Source organism: Trichoplusia ni, chromosome 15, assembly GCF_003590095.1.
Source record: "Trichoplusia ni isolate ovarian cell line Hi5 chromosome 15, tn1, whole genome shotgun sequence".
Taxonomy (NCBI): domain Eukaryota; kingdom Metazoa; phylum Arthropoda; class Insecta; order Lepidoptera; family Noctuidae; genus Trichoplusia; species Trichoplusia ni.
Window position 1 is genome coordinate 10,682,691 of NC_039492.1, and position 15,305 is coordinate 10,697,995.

At 37.5% G+C, this 15,305-nt stretch overlaps 2 protein-coding genes across 5 annotated transcripts in view; one reads left to right on the forward strand and one right to left on the reverse strand.

Moving 5' to 3' along the window:
* LOC113501302 (moesin/ezrin/radixin homolog 1) overlaps nucleotides 1-8,519 on the reverse strand; it is a 33,821-nt gene extending 25,302 nt beyond the window's left edge. The window contains exons 1-3 of one of the 3 annotated variants that reach the window (XM_026882412.1): nucleotides 8,410-8,519; nucleotides 8,046-8,079; nucleotides 6,735-6,788 (exon numbers count right to left, since the gene is read on the reverse strand). In XM_026882412.1, coding sequence (XP_026738213.1) covers nucleotides 6,735-6,788; nucleotides 8,046-8,057 — 66 coding nt within the window. In that variant the 5' untranslated portion in view covers nucleotides 8,058-8,079; nucleotides 8,410-8,519. Of the gene's footprint in view, nucleotides 1-2,391; nucleotides 2,530-6,734; nucleotides 6,789-8,045; nucleotides 8,080-8,409 lie in introns of those variants that run through there. The other 2 variants (XM_026882414.1, XM_026882413.1) reach the window with 2 other exon arrangements.
* Nucleotides 8,520-9,164: 645 nt separating this feature from the next.
* On the forward strand, nucleotides 9,165-15,287 carry LOC113501304 (palmitoyltransferase ZDHHC6-like). Of its 2 annotated transcripts, XM_026882415.1 has the most exons (9): nucleotides 9,165-9,417; nucleotides 9,857-10,038; nucleotides 10,348-10,432; nucleotides 10,837-10,964; nucleotides 11,312-11,482; nucleotides 11,665-11,871; nucleotides 12,092-12,183; nucleotides 12,321-12,964; nucleotides 13,269-13,392. In XM_026882415.1, the coding sequence occupies exons 1-9, from the start codon at nucleotides 9,363-9,365 to the stop codon at nucleotides 13,295-13,297; spliced, it is 1,593 nt and encodes a 530-aa protein (XP_026738216.1). In that variant the 5' UTR covers nucleotides 9,165-9,362; the 3' UTR covers nucleotides 13,298-13,392. The 2 variants fall into 2 exon arrangements, with proteins under 2 accessions (XP_026738216.1, XP_026738217.1); XM_026882416.1 differs by lacking the exon at nucleotides 12,321-12,964 and having other exon boundaries at nucleotides 9,169-9,417; nucleotides 12,092-12,279; nucleotides 13,269-15,287.
* Nucleotides 15,288-15,305: the final 18 nt, after the last annotated feature.

The window sequence follows — 15,305 nt, forward strand, 5'->3', positions numbered from 1 at the left end:
GCACAGCTTGGATTTTGCTAAGCTCTTAGTGTGACGTCAATTGAACAGTTTGTTTTAAGTAAACCAAACAGCGATTTGGCAGGATAAGATTCGCGACTGGGTAATGTCTATATGCTAGTTAAACACGTACAGGCTTTAACTTAGACACAGCAAACGACGAGAGCGATGTCCAATTAAAATTATACACTTTTACAGGCCTCAGCTTCGTCGAGAGTGAGCCTCGAAAATTCAAGGTGATAGAAAAAGAAATTCCACTGTGCTTTAGAAATCGCAATAGTGTGTGAGCTGGTGAAACGGAGTGAAACGGCACTACATGACCACGGAGCATATCGACCGTCAAATTAAATTCAAGTACAGGCCTTAATGAATGACGAGCATATAGTCAAATGGCAATCAGATCGATGCCGAAGAAATGGAACCAATTATCACTGGTGGATAAAGGTGAGCAAAAAACGTTTTAACATTTTACTGAAAGGAAATTAAAGGTGCCATAAAGACAACATTAAACGAATCAACGAAAGATGGTTCAAGAGTATTGAATTACAATAAATTAATTGCTTCCGTTTAGTAAACAGTAAGCTCAGCTGAATGAGTGACGTGGATCCGTCACGTGCAGTTGTTGTAATAACACGATGTTGCAACAGTATTAGTTGTCAGTTTACGTTGCATGTCTTTGCAGGCAAGTATAGTCCTCTCCTATTGTATGCTCATTAAGAAAAACATCAGCTGCTGACCTCCCTGCTAAACATTTTATTGTTCTCGTTTGTTGATCCTTGTCGCTAATGATGATTATGGATTCTTTTTAATTAATTTGAACCCGATGTTTTAATTAATTATATTCAAAGAAGTTACGTTAACATTAATCATCTCCGTGTTAACCAGGATATGATTTATACTCAATTTTATTAAAGGTCTTTCAAAGATTTTGATAAATCCAACTTGTTTTTATGAGAAAACGTGACGAAGTCTCAGCGAGTTTCAGAACGGGAACTTACATCTCTGAGGCTCTGCAGATCTTAAAATGGAGCCTCGTCTTGTGGTAAAATAAATGTAGTGATAAATACTGAGAAAAAATCAACATCAGTCACAAGAAACGAGTTTCAACGCTTAGTAATTAGATAAAACTGAGCAATTTATTTAATTCCAACCTGAACAGAGCTAACAAAAACTATTTTAATAAGTCGAAAATTGTAAAACAAGTGGTAGTGTTAAGTTTTTTTCTCATTCCTAATAATGTGACAGATGAGGAAAACCTTGAGCATCTCCGTACATCAGTAGTACGTGTTTGAAATGACGCTGATGGAGCAAGTTTATTAACAACTAGTGTTACAATGCGTCCAATGCTATAATGAGCCATTTTAATGATAAGTCAGCAACAACATCGCGTGACGAGATAGCCTAGAGTCATATTTACTTGGGCTTTTGTAGCATAATATACACATTTTTGTTTGTGAATGGTGTATTATTCTACTTTCCACTCATTCTTTGACCGGTAAAGGTAACATATCAAGATCATTCGGATGGAACTCTTTAAGATACTATGTTTTTGAGTTTCAAGAATGTGGTCGTGAAAAATTTGAGTTTTACATATACAGAGGGCCTGATAAGATTCAATATTTGTAATAATCTACTAAGTATGAAACCGATCATCATTCCAATGTACATCATTTCAGGCGATAAGATATAATACATTACTATATTCATTGTATTTTTTGATAAAAGTAATCATGAAATTCACACGTTTATATTGTAGTACATTTGTGTCGGTGATAAACATGCTGAAATTCTTAGAAAATTCACCTATTCAATAAAGAGTAACATCGATAAGATTCAACACAATGTTCAGTTTTTTATTGCGGACTTCGAGGTAGCTTTATGGCAAAAGTTTTGAACGAAAGCGAGAGCATCAGACCCTTGGCGGAACAGGAAAGTGATTCCGTCTCGCTCTGCCTCGCAGGGTAGACAGGGATAGGGAACAAAAAGACGGTTACGACCGTTTGCATGATGCAAAAGAAATAATATAGCCATGACCGACTCCATCTTGGAGTTAGCTGCTTTACGTTGCGATGACATCACCGTAACTTATGATTTCAGTCAACATTATTCTCGCCGATCTGTACACTAATGTAATTTATTCGTTTGTCGAAGCGCCTGTTCAAGGCGGCAACTTTGGTACTTGTTGCTATGCTAACATTTTTTTTTTGCAATCGTGACTTGCGGTCTCCGTAGTACTTTTTTTTCGCAAAATATGGAAATTATACTTTGGAGAAGTCAAACTGGAAAAAATGTGTTTTTGAACTAAGACGTTTTTATCTACTCGTAAATGCAAAATTTTGTTACGTTATCATAGAAGGATACAAATTTGTTAGAAGAGTTGCGTTGTGAACTGACCTGTTTACCCCCGGCAACCATGGTGGCAATTTTTAGGGCACTTGCACTGGTTAATGTCACAGGCACAAACACAAGGTTGTTTATAAGATCCTGTGGATGAGGCACGAAAGCCGCGTCTGCCGGACGCGGCGGTCGAGTTTGAACTGAACGGTCGCGAGTCGCGGTCGCCGCGGGGATGCGCGCGCGCCCCGAGCTCAAGGCCGGCGCGCGCTCACCTCGCACACCGCGCAAGCACCGCCTACACCATACCTACTTTTTTCCTTTAAGCATCTAAATTGAATAGTGATCCAATCGATGAGTCTACAATACGACATTACGTGTTTCAGTGTAAACCGTGCTTATGATATGTGTTCACATAAACTAAGTTATGTTTAAGTTGTAAAGTGGTTATTTAAATAATCATTTGCTGAGTGACTTTCATAAGAATAGTTTTAATTGTTTTGATCTTGGACTTTGTAGAAATAGTTGCTTTTTGGAAAAACTGTTTTGTTATGTAAGTGATAACTTTTTCAGTTTGCGGAGGCTCTTCATTGACCATGACCGCCATTGGTACCTATTCACTTACATAACATTATTCAGGACGAGAAAGTTTTCCGGCTATTATAAACTTTTGTACTTTTCAATATTTTATTGAGTATTATTTAGGTTTGGGTATAATATGTGAGAAACAGATAGTGTTATTATCGTTGATATCATTTTAATACACGATTATTCATGTTTTCTGTCTCTATCACAGGCATGCAAAAGTTTTTATTAAAATAAAATTATTTATTATACAATATTGATTCCCTAATTGATTATAGTTTACTTTTTAATGTACTAGGTGTACATGATCTTTGCATTTTTGTGTAAGATATGTATACCTTCATTTAAATATATTGTTTCTGTACTTTACATAGTTTTTTTTATACAATTTATTGAGGGAAAAATAATTACAGATAATAATAATTATTTCAGCCTCAGCTGCAATTACCAGCAAAAAAATATATCATTTTCTATAATCATTATCAGATAAACTGATAAAAGTCAATTATTTGGTTCGAAGCTAATTATTAGGCGTTTTACAGCTTAATCCATTTTGCGATACGAATCAAAATGTAGGAAGTATTTTTGACAGTGAAACACCATACCTCTGAAATAGATATACCTTGGAATATTGTAATTTGAAGTTTCTCTGAATACCCTTCAAATAGACTGTCATTAAGTAAACGCAAAGAAATATGCTATTACCATAAATAACCGCTCTCCGTGACTCTATGCTATTAAGTGAATAACATTTTTTTTTGTGATTTATGGAAGTTTATTTTTAATCTCCAGTTGGTATAATTAATATGGATGTCAAATCGATGGGTAGACCGAGTCTTATTCTCTATTCGCTCGTATTTTTTTTAATTAATGGCTATTTACAATCTGTAATGACGTATTATATTGATACTTGATAGTAAGGCGCCGTAAATACTGCGGGATATTGTAAGTCGACGACACATGAATTAAATTCGTACGATAATGCTTACTCTCTTAAATTAGGGTAATTGTACCATTTTGATAAATTATTTAAAAGGGATTTTTGTGATTTCTGTGCATCAAAGATATCGTAATCGTGAGAGATTAGAGAGATGCTCTCCTTTAGGACATTTATTTTGGCATTATCAATTTCCTATCGTTATATATGTGGCTAGAACTTATGCTTGGAAACTTTAGGGAGATCATTCTGTTCTGTTCTATTCATCTGAAATGTCCAAGTGTTGTCAGTTTTGGAAACCTCCGCATTATTCATGAGTTTTCCAGTGACTATAAAATGTGTATATGGTTTTCGCTCGTCCTTTGCCTACAGCCTTACCGGCCTTGGCGTGACGTAGGTAACAGCTAACAATACGCTTGTAACGACACAATCTATCGTAGTATAGGCTTGATACCGGACGACAAGTCCAAAGTACATAAGTGGAAACCAAGTCAAATACTATGGCTGTACTGAATATCATACGAACTGTAGGGATGGGTTTTCTGCATTACAAGGTGTGAGTGAAATATGATTTCTGGTGCGAATTCCCTAATAACTACGTACAGGTTACGTTATTATGTAAGCTGTAGAAATCGGAAGTAGTCTCTACCTACATAAGTACACCACATAATGTTTATCTTTCCAAAAAAGTGTTTACTTAAGTCGGAAATATGTTAATTAACGGAATTAAGTTAATAATATAGGACCCTGCTTAAAACTGAAATTCTTTACATGAAAAAGGTAAAAAATACAAAATAACAATCACCTATACATGTTTAACAACATATTCGGCTAATAAGTAGGTACTTGTTTAATTATCGTCATTTTACTCTAAACTGTTTTTAAAATAATTAATTAAGTATGTGGCGATATGAAATTTTTAATTAATTAGCTATGTTCGTTTCCTGAAAGATAGCACAACACAGGAAACTAAGTTAATAACGCTATTAGCAATAGCAAGTATTGAGTCATTAAGTACGTAGGTGTTCGCGAAAAATAAACATTTTTAGCGTGGATTTCATTCCTATTTACATTGAATTACAACGTATAAGTTAAAATGTAAATAGTTATTATTCTTCTGAATCATTTCCGAGAAACAAAGTTCTTACATAAAAAGCGGTCATTTTGGACTAAATATAATTTGGAAGTTCTTCAAAATGGGTACACTAAAGTATTTACATAATCCGTGTTGCGTTTAAAGCTACTAGTATCCACTGTGCCTATTAGTGAGGTGTATCGTAGGCATCGTAGTGAATAGCTTATTAGCGGCATGCGAGGTGCATGTACCTCGGGCGCATGTGACAGCCGCGGCTCGCGGGTGCACACCTCGTCCGCTAACCAGATAACGCGCGCCCCACTTTCCCGCTTCCTTCCTATGACACACTTGAGCCCGCAGGCTTCTCCGCAACTTCACAACATTTGTTATTAGATTTACTGCAACTAGTGCACGCTGTTAACTTAACGCAGATTACATGCACAGACTAAATTCAAAGCAAAAATATTTTAACGAAAAATATAGGTGACCGATATATGAAGATGATTCAATTGGAGATATTTTTTAAGCACAACGTTTCGATCGTAAATAATTTGAGATATGGGAGATACTGTTCGTCCATAACACGTAAAATTTTTCAGTGCATTTTTGCCAGTAATCTGATAACGCGAAATATCTATCGTTCTGCTTACGTTATTCTTTTAGCATGAACCGTCACTACAAGTGCAGCTTGTCAATCGTGTCAAAGGTTTATCGCCTTATGTTTTGGATGAGAAATTAGGCACAGCTGTTAGAGAGGGTGGATTATGTACGCAGCTGTCATTCTATAAGAATTTTGGGTCTGTAATTGTTTGAGTCATGATTTTGTTGTCGAGGTTTAAGTTGATGTATGAATCAACAGAGTATAATCGATGTTTAGGTTTTTTGGAACAATTGATTATTAGTACATAATATGAAAGTTTGATAAGTTAAATTGCCTGTTAACAAAACACTGTTTCGAAAACTTGCCACCATAAAACGTATCATACTGATAAACTATATATAACTACACAATTAACATGGACATCACACACTAGCACTCCAAGAGACACATTTAGTAATAGCTACGTCACACGCATATATGCATGATTAATTAATTAGTTCATGTCTGCAATTACAAAGATGTCTCACTGACATCACACATATATCGTCATCCATTTTCTTTTAAGTAAAAGTCGCACGTTATTAAATTTTTATAATACCTACTTTCATCCCACATGCACAAACAACACATCGAAAAAAAACCTTCGAGGGAAAATCGGACCACGAAAATCATTGCAGTCATTTATTTTTAACAGTTTCTGCATATCCATCTGCAAATACAGATTCTATTCTCACAAGGGATTGAGCAAATTTCACATACCACAAAAACTAAGGAGAGTGAACTATTAAATACAATCATGCTAATGGAATTTACTTCATGTACCTCATAACTATGCATAATACTGGCTTGTTACTAGATAGTTGACTACCTCAAATGTATAAGTTTGTATAGTTAAGATTTAGTAAACTCGCAACCCACTTCACATGCATTTGAATAATTAATTGGATTTTTTTTTATAACATATCTCCAATTGGACAACATAGTGTAAACAATTTATAAATATTACAGTAAACCATACATTTTATGTGAGATAAATGGGTACTACTTCAAATACAACTAGGTACTAAAAACCCTAATTTATTGAACCACTGCCTCACAAATAAAAAAAAAACTAAACAAAACAATCGTCGCTAGCATTTAAACAAAAAACTAAACTATAGGGTTAATAAAAAACTGAGAAAAACCAAACAAACATTCGGACTAACCAAAGTGGAATCGTTCCCGCCTAAATCAAGGGCATTGCTAAAATAGCTCAATATCTGCAAAAATAAATATATAAAAAACTGGATTAATAAATAACAAGTTAATTGAGACTTGTACCAAACATACAAATCTTTGTTTATATTTATAACATTTAATTAAGAATACAAGTTTCAAGAGGATAATTATTGTTTAAACTTCCAGGATATGTCAAAAATAAATAATGGAGTAGTACATATAAAATTGTTATTTAACAGTCTGGCTGAGTCATATCTATCTGAACCATATAATGTTGTCTCTGAATAATTTGTGTCACAAAGTGTATCAAGGCACCACGACTTTCCACTATGAGCATCAATTTAATTATTATCATCATTAGTTTTAGGCAAGTTTATTTCACAACAGCTCAGGCACTTAGCTTATATGCCTCATATACTTGACTCATTGAGAACTTGTTTGCCCTTAATGGGATATTAGTGGTTCATACCTGTTAAGCTTCAATGACAATTTGTTTAGACATCTAACTGACCAAAGAACAGGTACAAATTGACACACTTTCTTTTATTATCTGTGAGCATTAATTCCCTTGTTCAAGGTCATTAAGATATCATCTGTCTTGCAATCCTAAAGTGACTAACATTTTAATTTTGTATAAAAAGTTTTTCATCCAAAAATAAAGCCAAAATTATAGATATTGTCTCTACATTTCATAATCAAAGACATGATTATACAATAATTGAATAACAGGTTTACATTAGTGATTATTGTAGATTCCAATCTAACTCCAACTTGAATGATGTCAATATCTTGTTATACATGTCAGAACTGTAAACATTTTATACAGAATTTACTTTTCAACAACACTCAAGACTCCAAATATGTACTTGTTCTTATCACACTTTAAAAGAAGATAACCTAATATATTACACCTACATATTACAAAATACTCTTATCATTAGCACTAGACAGGCACCTACTTTTACTTTCCAAATAAGTTGTGTCATAAACATTAATACTGGCACTTCTATATAATCAAATAAAACACAATTGTACACTCTAACTACACTTGATTAATGAAACACCACTTTCAGTGAATTTTGTCCATCATTTTTACATTACTTATCAATATAGAAAGCCAATTTCGTATGTAAAATGTCTCCTCCTAGCTTACACAGCGTCATACATGTGTCGTCTGATCACATTGCGATGGTGAAATCAGTAAAATCACTTATCCACGACAGAATTACGAGTGCCTAAGTCTGGTAACCAGTAAATTAAGTTTATTATAAACATTGGATGTAAACATGGGTACTCACCGATTTCGGCATGGTGGCGGTTTAGGATCACAATCTGCAACGAGACAGAATACATGTAACGACAATTTTGTTAGCGTAAATTTCCACCGCGGCTGACGGGTCCTCTGCCGCGTGACACTACACATGAAATTGTAACTTAACGCTTGCTCAAATACACACATAACGTTAATTAGAAGCTCTATTCTGTATCATTCTATACATTTTCACACAAAACAATCATATTCGAACGATGACAATAAAATTGTAGTCACCGGACAGTCGGCTGAACACAGAAATTCGTTAGATAAAAATTCTGAATGTTATGGGAGAATATGAAAGTTATGTTTAAGGTGGGTGTGAAAAAAAGGTTTAGACTGAAACTTACCCGGTAAAAACAAGAATATCACCTAATAATCCACATAAGTAGAACAACACACATAAAGAATGCACACACCCCTGAGTCACAAAAATATCGCGATGTGACAACTGCCTGCGTGACGTGGTAGCAGATGTTGTTATCCCAAAATTATGCTTTTCTCCCATGATAACATGAAAAAAAATATGTAGCTTTTTAAGTAATTGTACTACAAAAACAAGTTTTAGCAATAAAATTGATTGTTAAGGAGGCCTTGTGAAACGGCGCTATTTTAGTTTCAAATTTGTTTTCACGAACTGTAGATCAGAAATCTACTTACAATTATTTTTCCTTGCATATGGCAACAAAACTTGAAATCCGTTTTACGCACATGGTTTGAAGATTCTGTTTTTCTTAACATGCGTTTATCATAAATTAGATATGGTTTTAATTTTAAGTTTGTACGCTTAAACTGCAGTAAAATAAAACTTTTTGAGTGTGAACCATGTTTATTTAACAAATTTTTAAGCCAGAATCTCACACTTTTCTTATCGGAAAACGTAACGCAAATAAATCGTCCGGGAATCAAAAGTATAACTTGGATGGATAAACAATATTTTATTTTAGAATGCAAGCTGTATTTTAAAAACATTAGTCTTATTTAACTTTTATATACTTTTCTGTATTTAACTCATGACTCATATTTATTAATTTTCGTTTTTTTCGCAAATTGGGACAAATGAAGTAAAATTCTGCAACGAAATTGGAAAAGTCAAGATAAATGTCAATAAAGTTGGTACCTAATGTCAAAAAACGTTAACAAAGCAAACCTAAACTTGTTGTATTAGAAATAGTAAATAATTAACGAAAACAATGATGTTTGTAGTAATCACGTCTTGTTGAAGTGTGCCTAGAGTTAATTCGATGTCAGTCTTTCAATTTTATACTCCACATAGATATAAGTTGTCGGTAACCTCAACATAATGACTTCGACGCCCTTTCGCAGACTGTGCCATTGGGGTCCAATATGTGTTTTAGGTGAGTATCTGCTACTAAAGCATGAATTTTATACTTGAATTTGTCAATCCAAGAATCTAAGTACTGCTCAATTTTAAATGAATTCTTAATATTATTCCAAAATATCTTAAACTCGAGTTTGCCGGGAACGGCGACTGTAAATTTGTTGGGTATATCTCTAATCAAATATTTTGGTTATCTGTATCATATTCAACCTATTACTTAATTACTTAAGACAATCATTGTATGAGCAATACTGAAATGTAATGAATTTGTGTATTTTTTAATATGATAACAACAAGGAATGTGCTAACAAGGAAGTTGTTTCCATCTTACCAGAATTAAGTGGCCTGACTTAAGATTCGAACTTGCTGCCTTATACAACCCAGTGTCTCTTGCATTTAATTGATGCAGTTATAGGTAGGATTCTGCCTTTGATAAAACTTTGATATTTTTTTAGGAATTATAAAGCTAATAACATGGGCTATGGTCCACTTGCTGGGAATGTGGTGGCCCCCACACGGGTCCCTGGCGGGGGCTCTTCATGCCGGACTGTTCCTCACTCTTGCTGGCTCTACACTGTACTACTTCCTACAATCATTACTTGAAGGACCTGGTTTTGTACCTCTCGGGTGGAAGCCTGTGAGTATTTCATCATATCATTGCAAATAAAAAGATTTTGATCTACTTGGAAGGACTTTATCTTTAATATTGTTACATACATACAAAGTGGTCATGATTTTAAGGAGTGAAAAGGGAGAGTGTCGGTATCTTGATATATTAAATAAATGAATCAAATGTAAATATTAGATTTTCAACACTTAAAATTACACTAATTATAAAACTGTATCTAAGAACTTGACTGTTTATACCCCTTAAAATAATCTACTGAGAAACATAATTAAAAAAGTGCAACATCAGTCTTATTGATATTGTATTGTATTGTTGCAGGAGTATGAAGAAGACAAACAGTACTTACAGTTCTGTTCGGTGTGTAATGGGTACAAAGCACCGAGATCACATCACTGTAGAAAATGTAAGTTAAAGATGTCATTCTCACTGGTCAACATGAATACCCTCTGTAGTGGCAAGCTATTTAAAGCTATTTTTGTGTGATCTAGGAATTCTGATGATGAGATGTGCCTCAAAAAGTACCATACCCAGAAGGTAACTTGATGTTATGGATGAAAAGGGAATTGAAATTGTTGTTCTTAACAACATGATAATTTAGTATTTTAATATTTTTGTAATATTCTTTTCTAAATTGTAACTGAAAATCTCATGATATTTGTTCAAATGATGAATTTAATGATTACAAACTGTCTCTAGATCAAAATATGAAGTCATTTATTTTGAAATACTTTGTATAGTACATTTCTTGCAATGAAAGTTTTTTCATGATAACTGTCTCTAAAAACAACAGTGTACTGTCATATGCAGGTGGTTACTGTGTGAAGAAGATGGACCATCACTGTCCCTGGATCAACTGCTGTGTGGGCCACAACAACCACGGATACTTCAACATGTTCCTTATGTCTGCTGTATTGGGATGCTTTCATGCTTCTGTCGTAAGTAATTCCTTTTTGAATATAATTAAACTACTTGTCTTAGTTATCATTTCCAGGGACGGCCATCTAATGTATCAAGGAGTACAAACATAGCTTATATCCTATTTTCAAAACCACAAAAAACACATTTAAAAAAGATATCGCCTCATTTAACATAATAGAATTTTCTCCATAAATTATTTTTTTTACGAATAATTAGCACTCATTAAGGTTAAAATACAACAACTTAATTTAAAACAGTACCCAGATTCGCCCCCTCTTCACATCTTGCTGCAGTCGAAACAGCGGCGCATTTACTAAGAGCACGCTATCATTCCATTACATAATGCATTGGTTTATCCTCGTAGGTGCTAATAATCTGCATGTACCACGCCATCAACCGTGTGTGGTACGTTCACCACGGGACGGGTCGCGAGCCCATGATCTACCTCACGCTGACCACGCTGCTGCTGACGCTGCTCGCCATCGGCATGGCTGTGGGTGTCGTGCTCGCTGTGGGAGCGCTATTCTATTTACAGGTAGGAGGTGAATAAAATGACTGGTCTGTTGGACTAGTGGTTAGTGGCTCTGACCATACCGCAGGTCGATCCCCACCCAGGACAAATGTTTGTGTGATGAGCAGGATTATAATCCATGAATACTTGACGAGGTTGTTCATTATAATTACACTCAATACAGCTCAATTTTTTCATTTTTTTAGATGAAAGGCATCCTCCGTAACCGGACCACCATAGAAGACTGGATAGTAGAGAAGGCGGCGGGTCGTCGTGAGGAACTGAACTTGCCGCCATTTGTGTACCCCTACAACCTAGGATGGAAGAACAACCTTAAGATGGTGCTGTACGGTTCGCGGTACGACGGCATCAAGTGGCCTCTGAAGGAGGGATGCGGGGAGTATGACTTGACTGTAAGTGTGAAGTTGCATTATGGCACAGTTTTGTCGTAGATAATATGACCTTTATGTCCACTAAAGTTAGAAAAGTAATAATACTCCGTGACAGCATACTACAATTATTTTGAGAGGTGGTTGCAGGCCTTCAGTTGCTAATCACAAATTCGTTTTTAATTATTATTACCGTCCAGCATTGTTATAGAGCATTTTTTTTGTTCTTTGCGTGGTTGCGTAGCGCGAGCAGCAGGCGCAGAAGTTAGACAAGCTCGTGCGGTCGCGAGTGCTGGTGTGCGTGCGCGAGTACAGCGGGCGCGTGCTGCCGCTGTGGTCGCGGCCCCGCGCCGCGCTGGCCGCGCCCTGCAGCGACGAGCCGCGCCTGCCGCTGCGGCCCGGGGACCTCGTGCGGGCCACCAGGCACAGGAGGTCAGTTACACTATGTACAGCGGGCGCGTGCTGCCGCTGTGGTCGCGGCCCCGCGCCGCGCTGGCCGCGCCCTGCAGCGACGAGCCGCGCCTGCCGCTGCGGCCCGGGGACCTCGTGCGGGCCACCAGGCACAGGAGGTCAGTTACACTATGTACAGCGGGCGCGTGCTGCCGCTGTGGTCGCGGCCCCGCGCCGCGCTGGCCGCGCCCTGCAGCGACGAGCCGCGCCTGCCGCTGCGGCCCGGGGACCTCGTGCGGGCCACCAGGCACAGGAGGTCAGTTACACTATGTACAGCGGGCGCGTGCTGCCGCTGTGGTCGCGGCCCCGCGCCGCGCTGGCCGCGCCCTGCAGCGACGAGCCGCGCCTGCCGCTGCGGCCCGGGGACCTCGTGCGGGCCACCAGGCACAGGAGGTCAGTTACACTATGTACAGCGGGCGCGTGCTGCCGCTGTGGTCGCGGCCCCGCGCCGCGCTGGCCGCGCCCTGCAGCGACGAGCCGCGCCTGCCGCTGCGGCCCGGGGACCTCGTGCGGGCCACCAGGCACAGGAGGTCAGTTACACTATGTACAGCGGGCGCGTGCTGCCGCTGTGGTCGCGGCCCCGCGCCGCGCTGGCCGCGCCCTGCAGCGACGAGCCGCGCCTGCCGCTGCGGCCCGGGGACCTCGTGCGGGCCACCAGGCACAGGAGGTCAGTTACACTATGTACAGCGGGCGCGTGCTGCCGCTGTGGTCGCGGCCCCGCGCCGCGCTGGCCGCGCCCTGCAGCGACGAGCCGCGCCTGCCGCTGCGGCCCGGGGACCTCGTGCGGGCCACCAGGCACAGGAGGTCAGTTACACTATGTACAGCGGGCGCGTGCTGCCGCTGTGGTCGCGGCCCCGCGCCACAACCCCGCCCACAGGAGGTTTAGGATTCAATCTAGTAATAACCTAAAAAATAAATAATAAATAAATAATTGATTAATAAACAACTAAAATATATACTTCATTCTCCAGGCACTGGTTGTTCGGTGAGAAGATATTAGGCGAGGGCGAGGGTACCCGCGGCCCGCGCGGCTGGTTCCCGCGGGACAGCGTGGCGTTCACCGACTACGTCCCGAAGCCGAAGCCCGACTAGCTGTGGCTGGTCGACACTCATCACAGACTGGTATGATGAGCGAATGTGCCACCTATTAATGAGCCAATGGAGTGATCACTTTAATGGACTGGTAAAGGTAGGTTATTGATAAATAGTGTTTGATAATTGTAATTTGGGTATGTATTTATTGTACAAAGGTACAAGTCCAATACTGGGCAAGTTTAGCTAGCACATTTTAATGAAGCGTATCAAAATCAAGCACTACTGAAAACGCATTTATTCGAGCCTGCCGACAGAAACGGCTGTGTACTCCATTGTCTTAATACTCTGTGGATGAGTGTATGTTTGTATATATGAATCATGTTATACATGTATAGGTTTAAGTAATTGTTAAATCAGAGAGGTTCGCTATTTTATACGTTAGCAAATTATCTGGCGATTACTATAAAGATATTTTATTGAATGGTTGTTTATTTAGTTCTCAAAGTAGGTTAGCCAGTCTAGAAGTATTAAATATGTAAATAATTTTTATTATTTATCAGAATAAAATAACTATCATTTAATGATTATAAAATATTTTAGCCAAACTATAATTGGGCGATGATCATGTTGCTGTTAAAACATGTTATTTAAATGGGAATGTTTTAAATATTTGTATGTAGGTAGTTTATAACAAATTTAACAGTACGCAGTTATAATCAGATTGTTTAAGTTTTTGTTGCTAAAAATGTCCTGGGGGCCTACCGTCACATCTTAAAGTAAGACATATGCGGGTGTGGAAGAGGGATGCCGCTCCACGCCGTATATAGTGCTGTCACTCTGTCACTCTTACACAACAGTAATTATATTACTTCGAGACGTTGTGGTAGACCCTCTGCTTTGCTTGTTTTGTGCCTTACTGCTTAGCAAATTTCACCCCTCGAGGCATTTATTAACAAATTCTTCACAGTTGTTGCTTTCGCTAGTACATTCCTGCTATATTGAAATTTAAAATTTTCTTACAATAAAATGTCAAGTAAAGAAATAACTCTATGGCTTTGCACTTAAGACTCAGATTTCCGTTAGTTTTTTATTTATAATTAGTGTTAAATGTTCCTCTACTATTTTGTTATACTATTTTATTTGCAATTGTTCTTGATCTCAAGATGAATTTATTAATTTTACTACATGTAAGAAGTTTTTGCTACAGTACGTAATAATGTGGTACTCAATTAAAAGATATGTATATGCTATGTTCAAAGTAAAAAAAAAATATTTTAATGTTGTAATGCCTGTTACTTCCAAATGAGGGGAAATTTACTGTTTCATGCCATAAGCTTTTCTGAATGTATGAATGATGTTAAGCGTTGTTGCAGAACAACATTTTACTATGGCACGTATTCGCAAGAGTTTATAGAAAGACAATGCATTTTATCTGTACAATTTAATGTTGAGAAATGCCATATTCACGATTGAATTAAAATTCGGCAAGTGTAGTTGATAAAACTCCTTGTAGATGGCATTACCGGCGCTGGTGATTGAACTGTGTTAAGCTTTGCATATAGATTTGAAGTGATTACTCTGCATAGGCTATTGCAATTGTCTCAACAGTATTTCAAATTTATCTATTCAATGAATTATTAACTTTATGTGTTCCATACAGAGATCATTCTTTCCTGCGCTTTTTTTACACTTCTTTGACCTCAAAATTATTGTACCGTTACCCATATATTAATGAATTTTAATGGCATTTAAATATGATAGATAGCTATCGTTTTATATGAATTTACGGCAGTCAGATTAGACCAAGTAATTGTTAAAGTCGACTAATACTTACTGTTAGGAAATTTATACGGTTGTTTGTTATTTTGAGCAATTTTATAGAAATATTTGTGACTTAATAGTTGTGATCGTAAGGATAAACTGTTTTGTATAAATATAAATTATTGTATTATATATTTGTGTATTTTATTTAC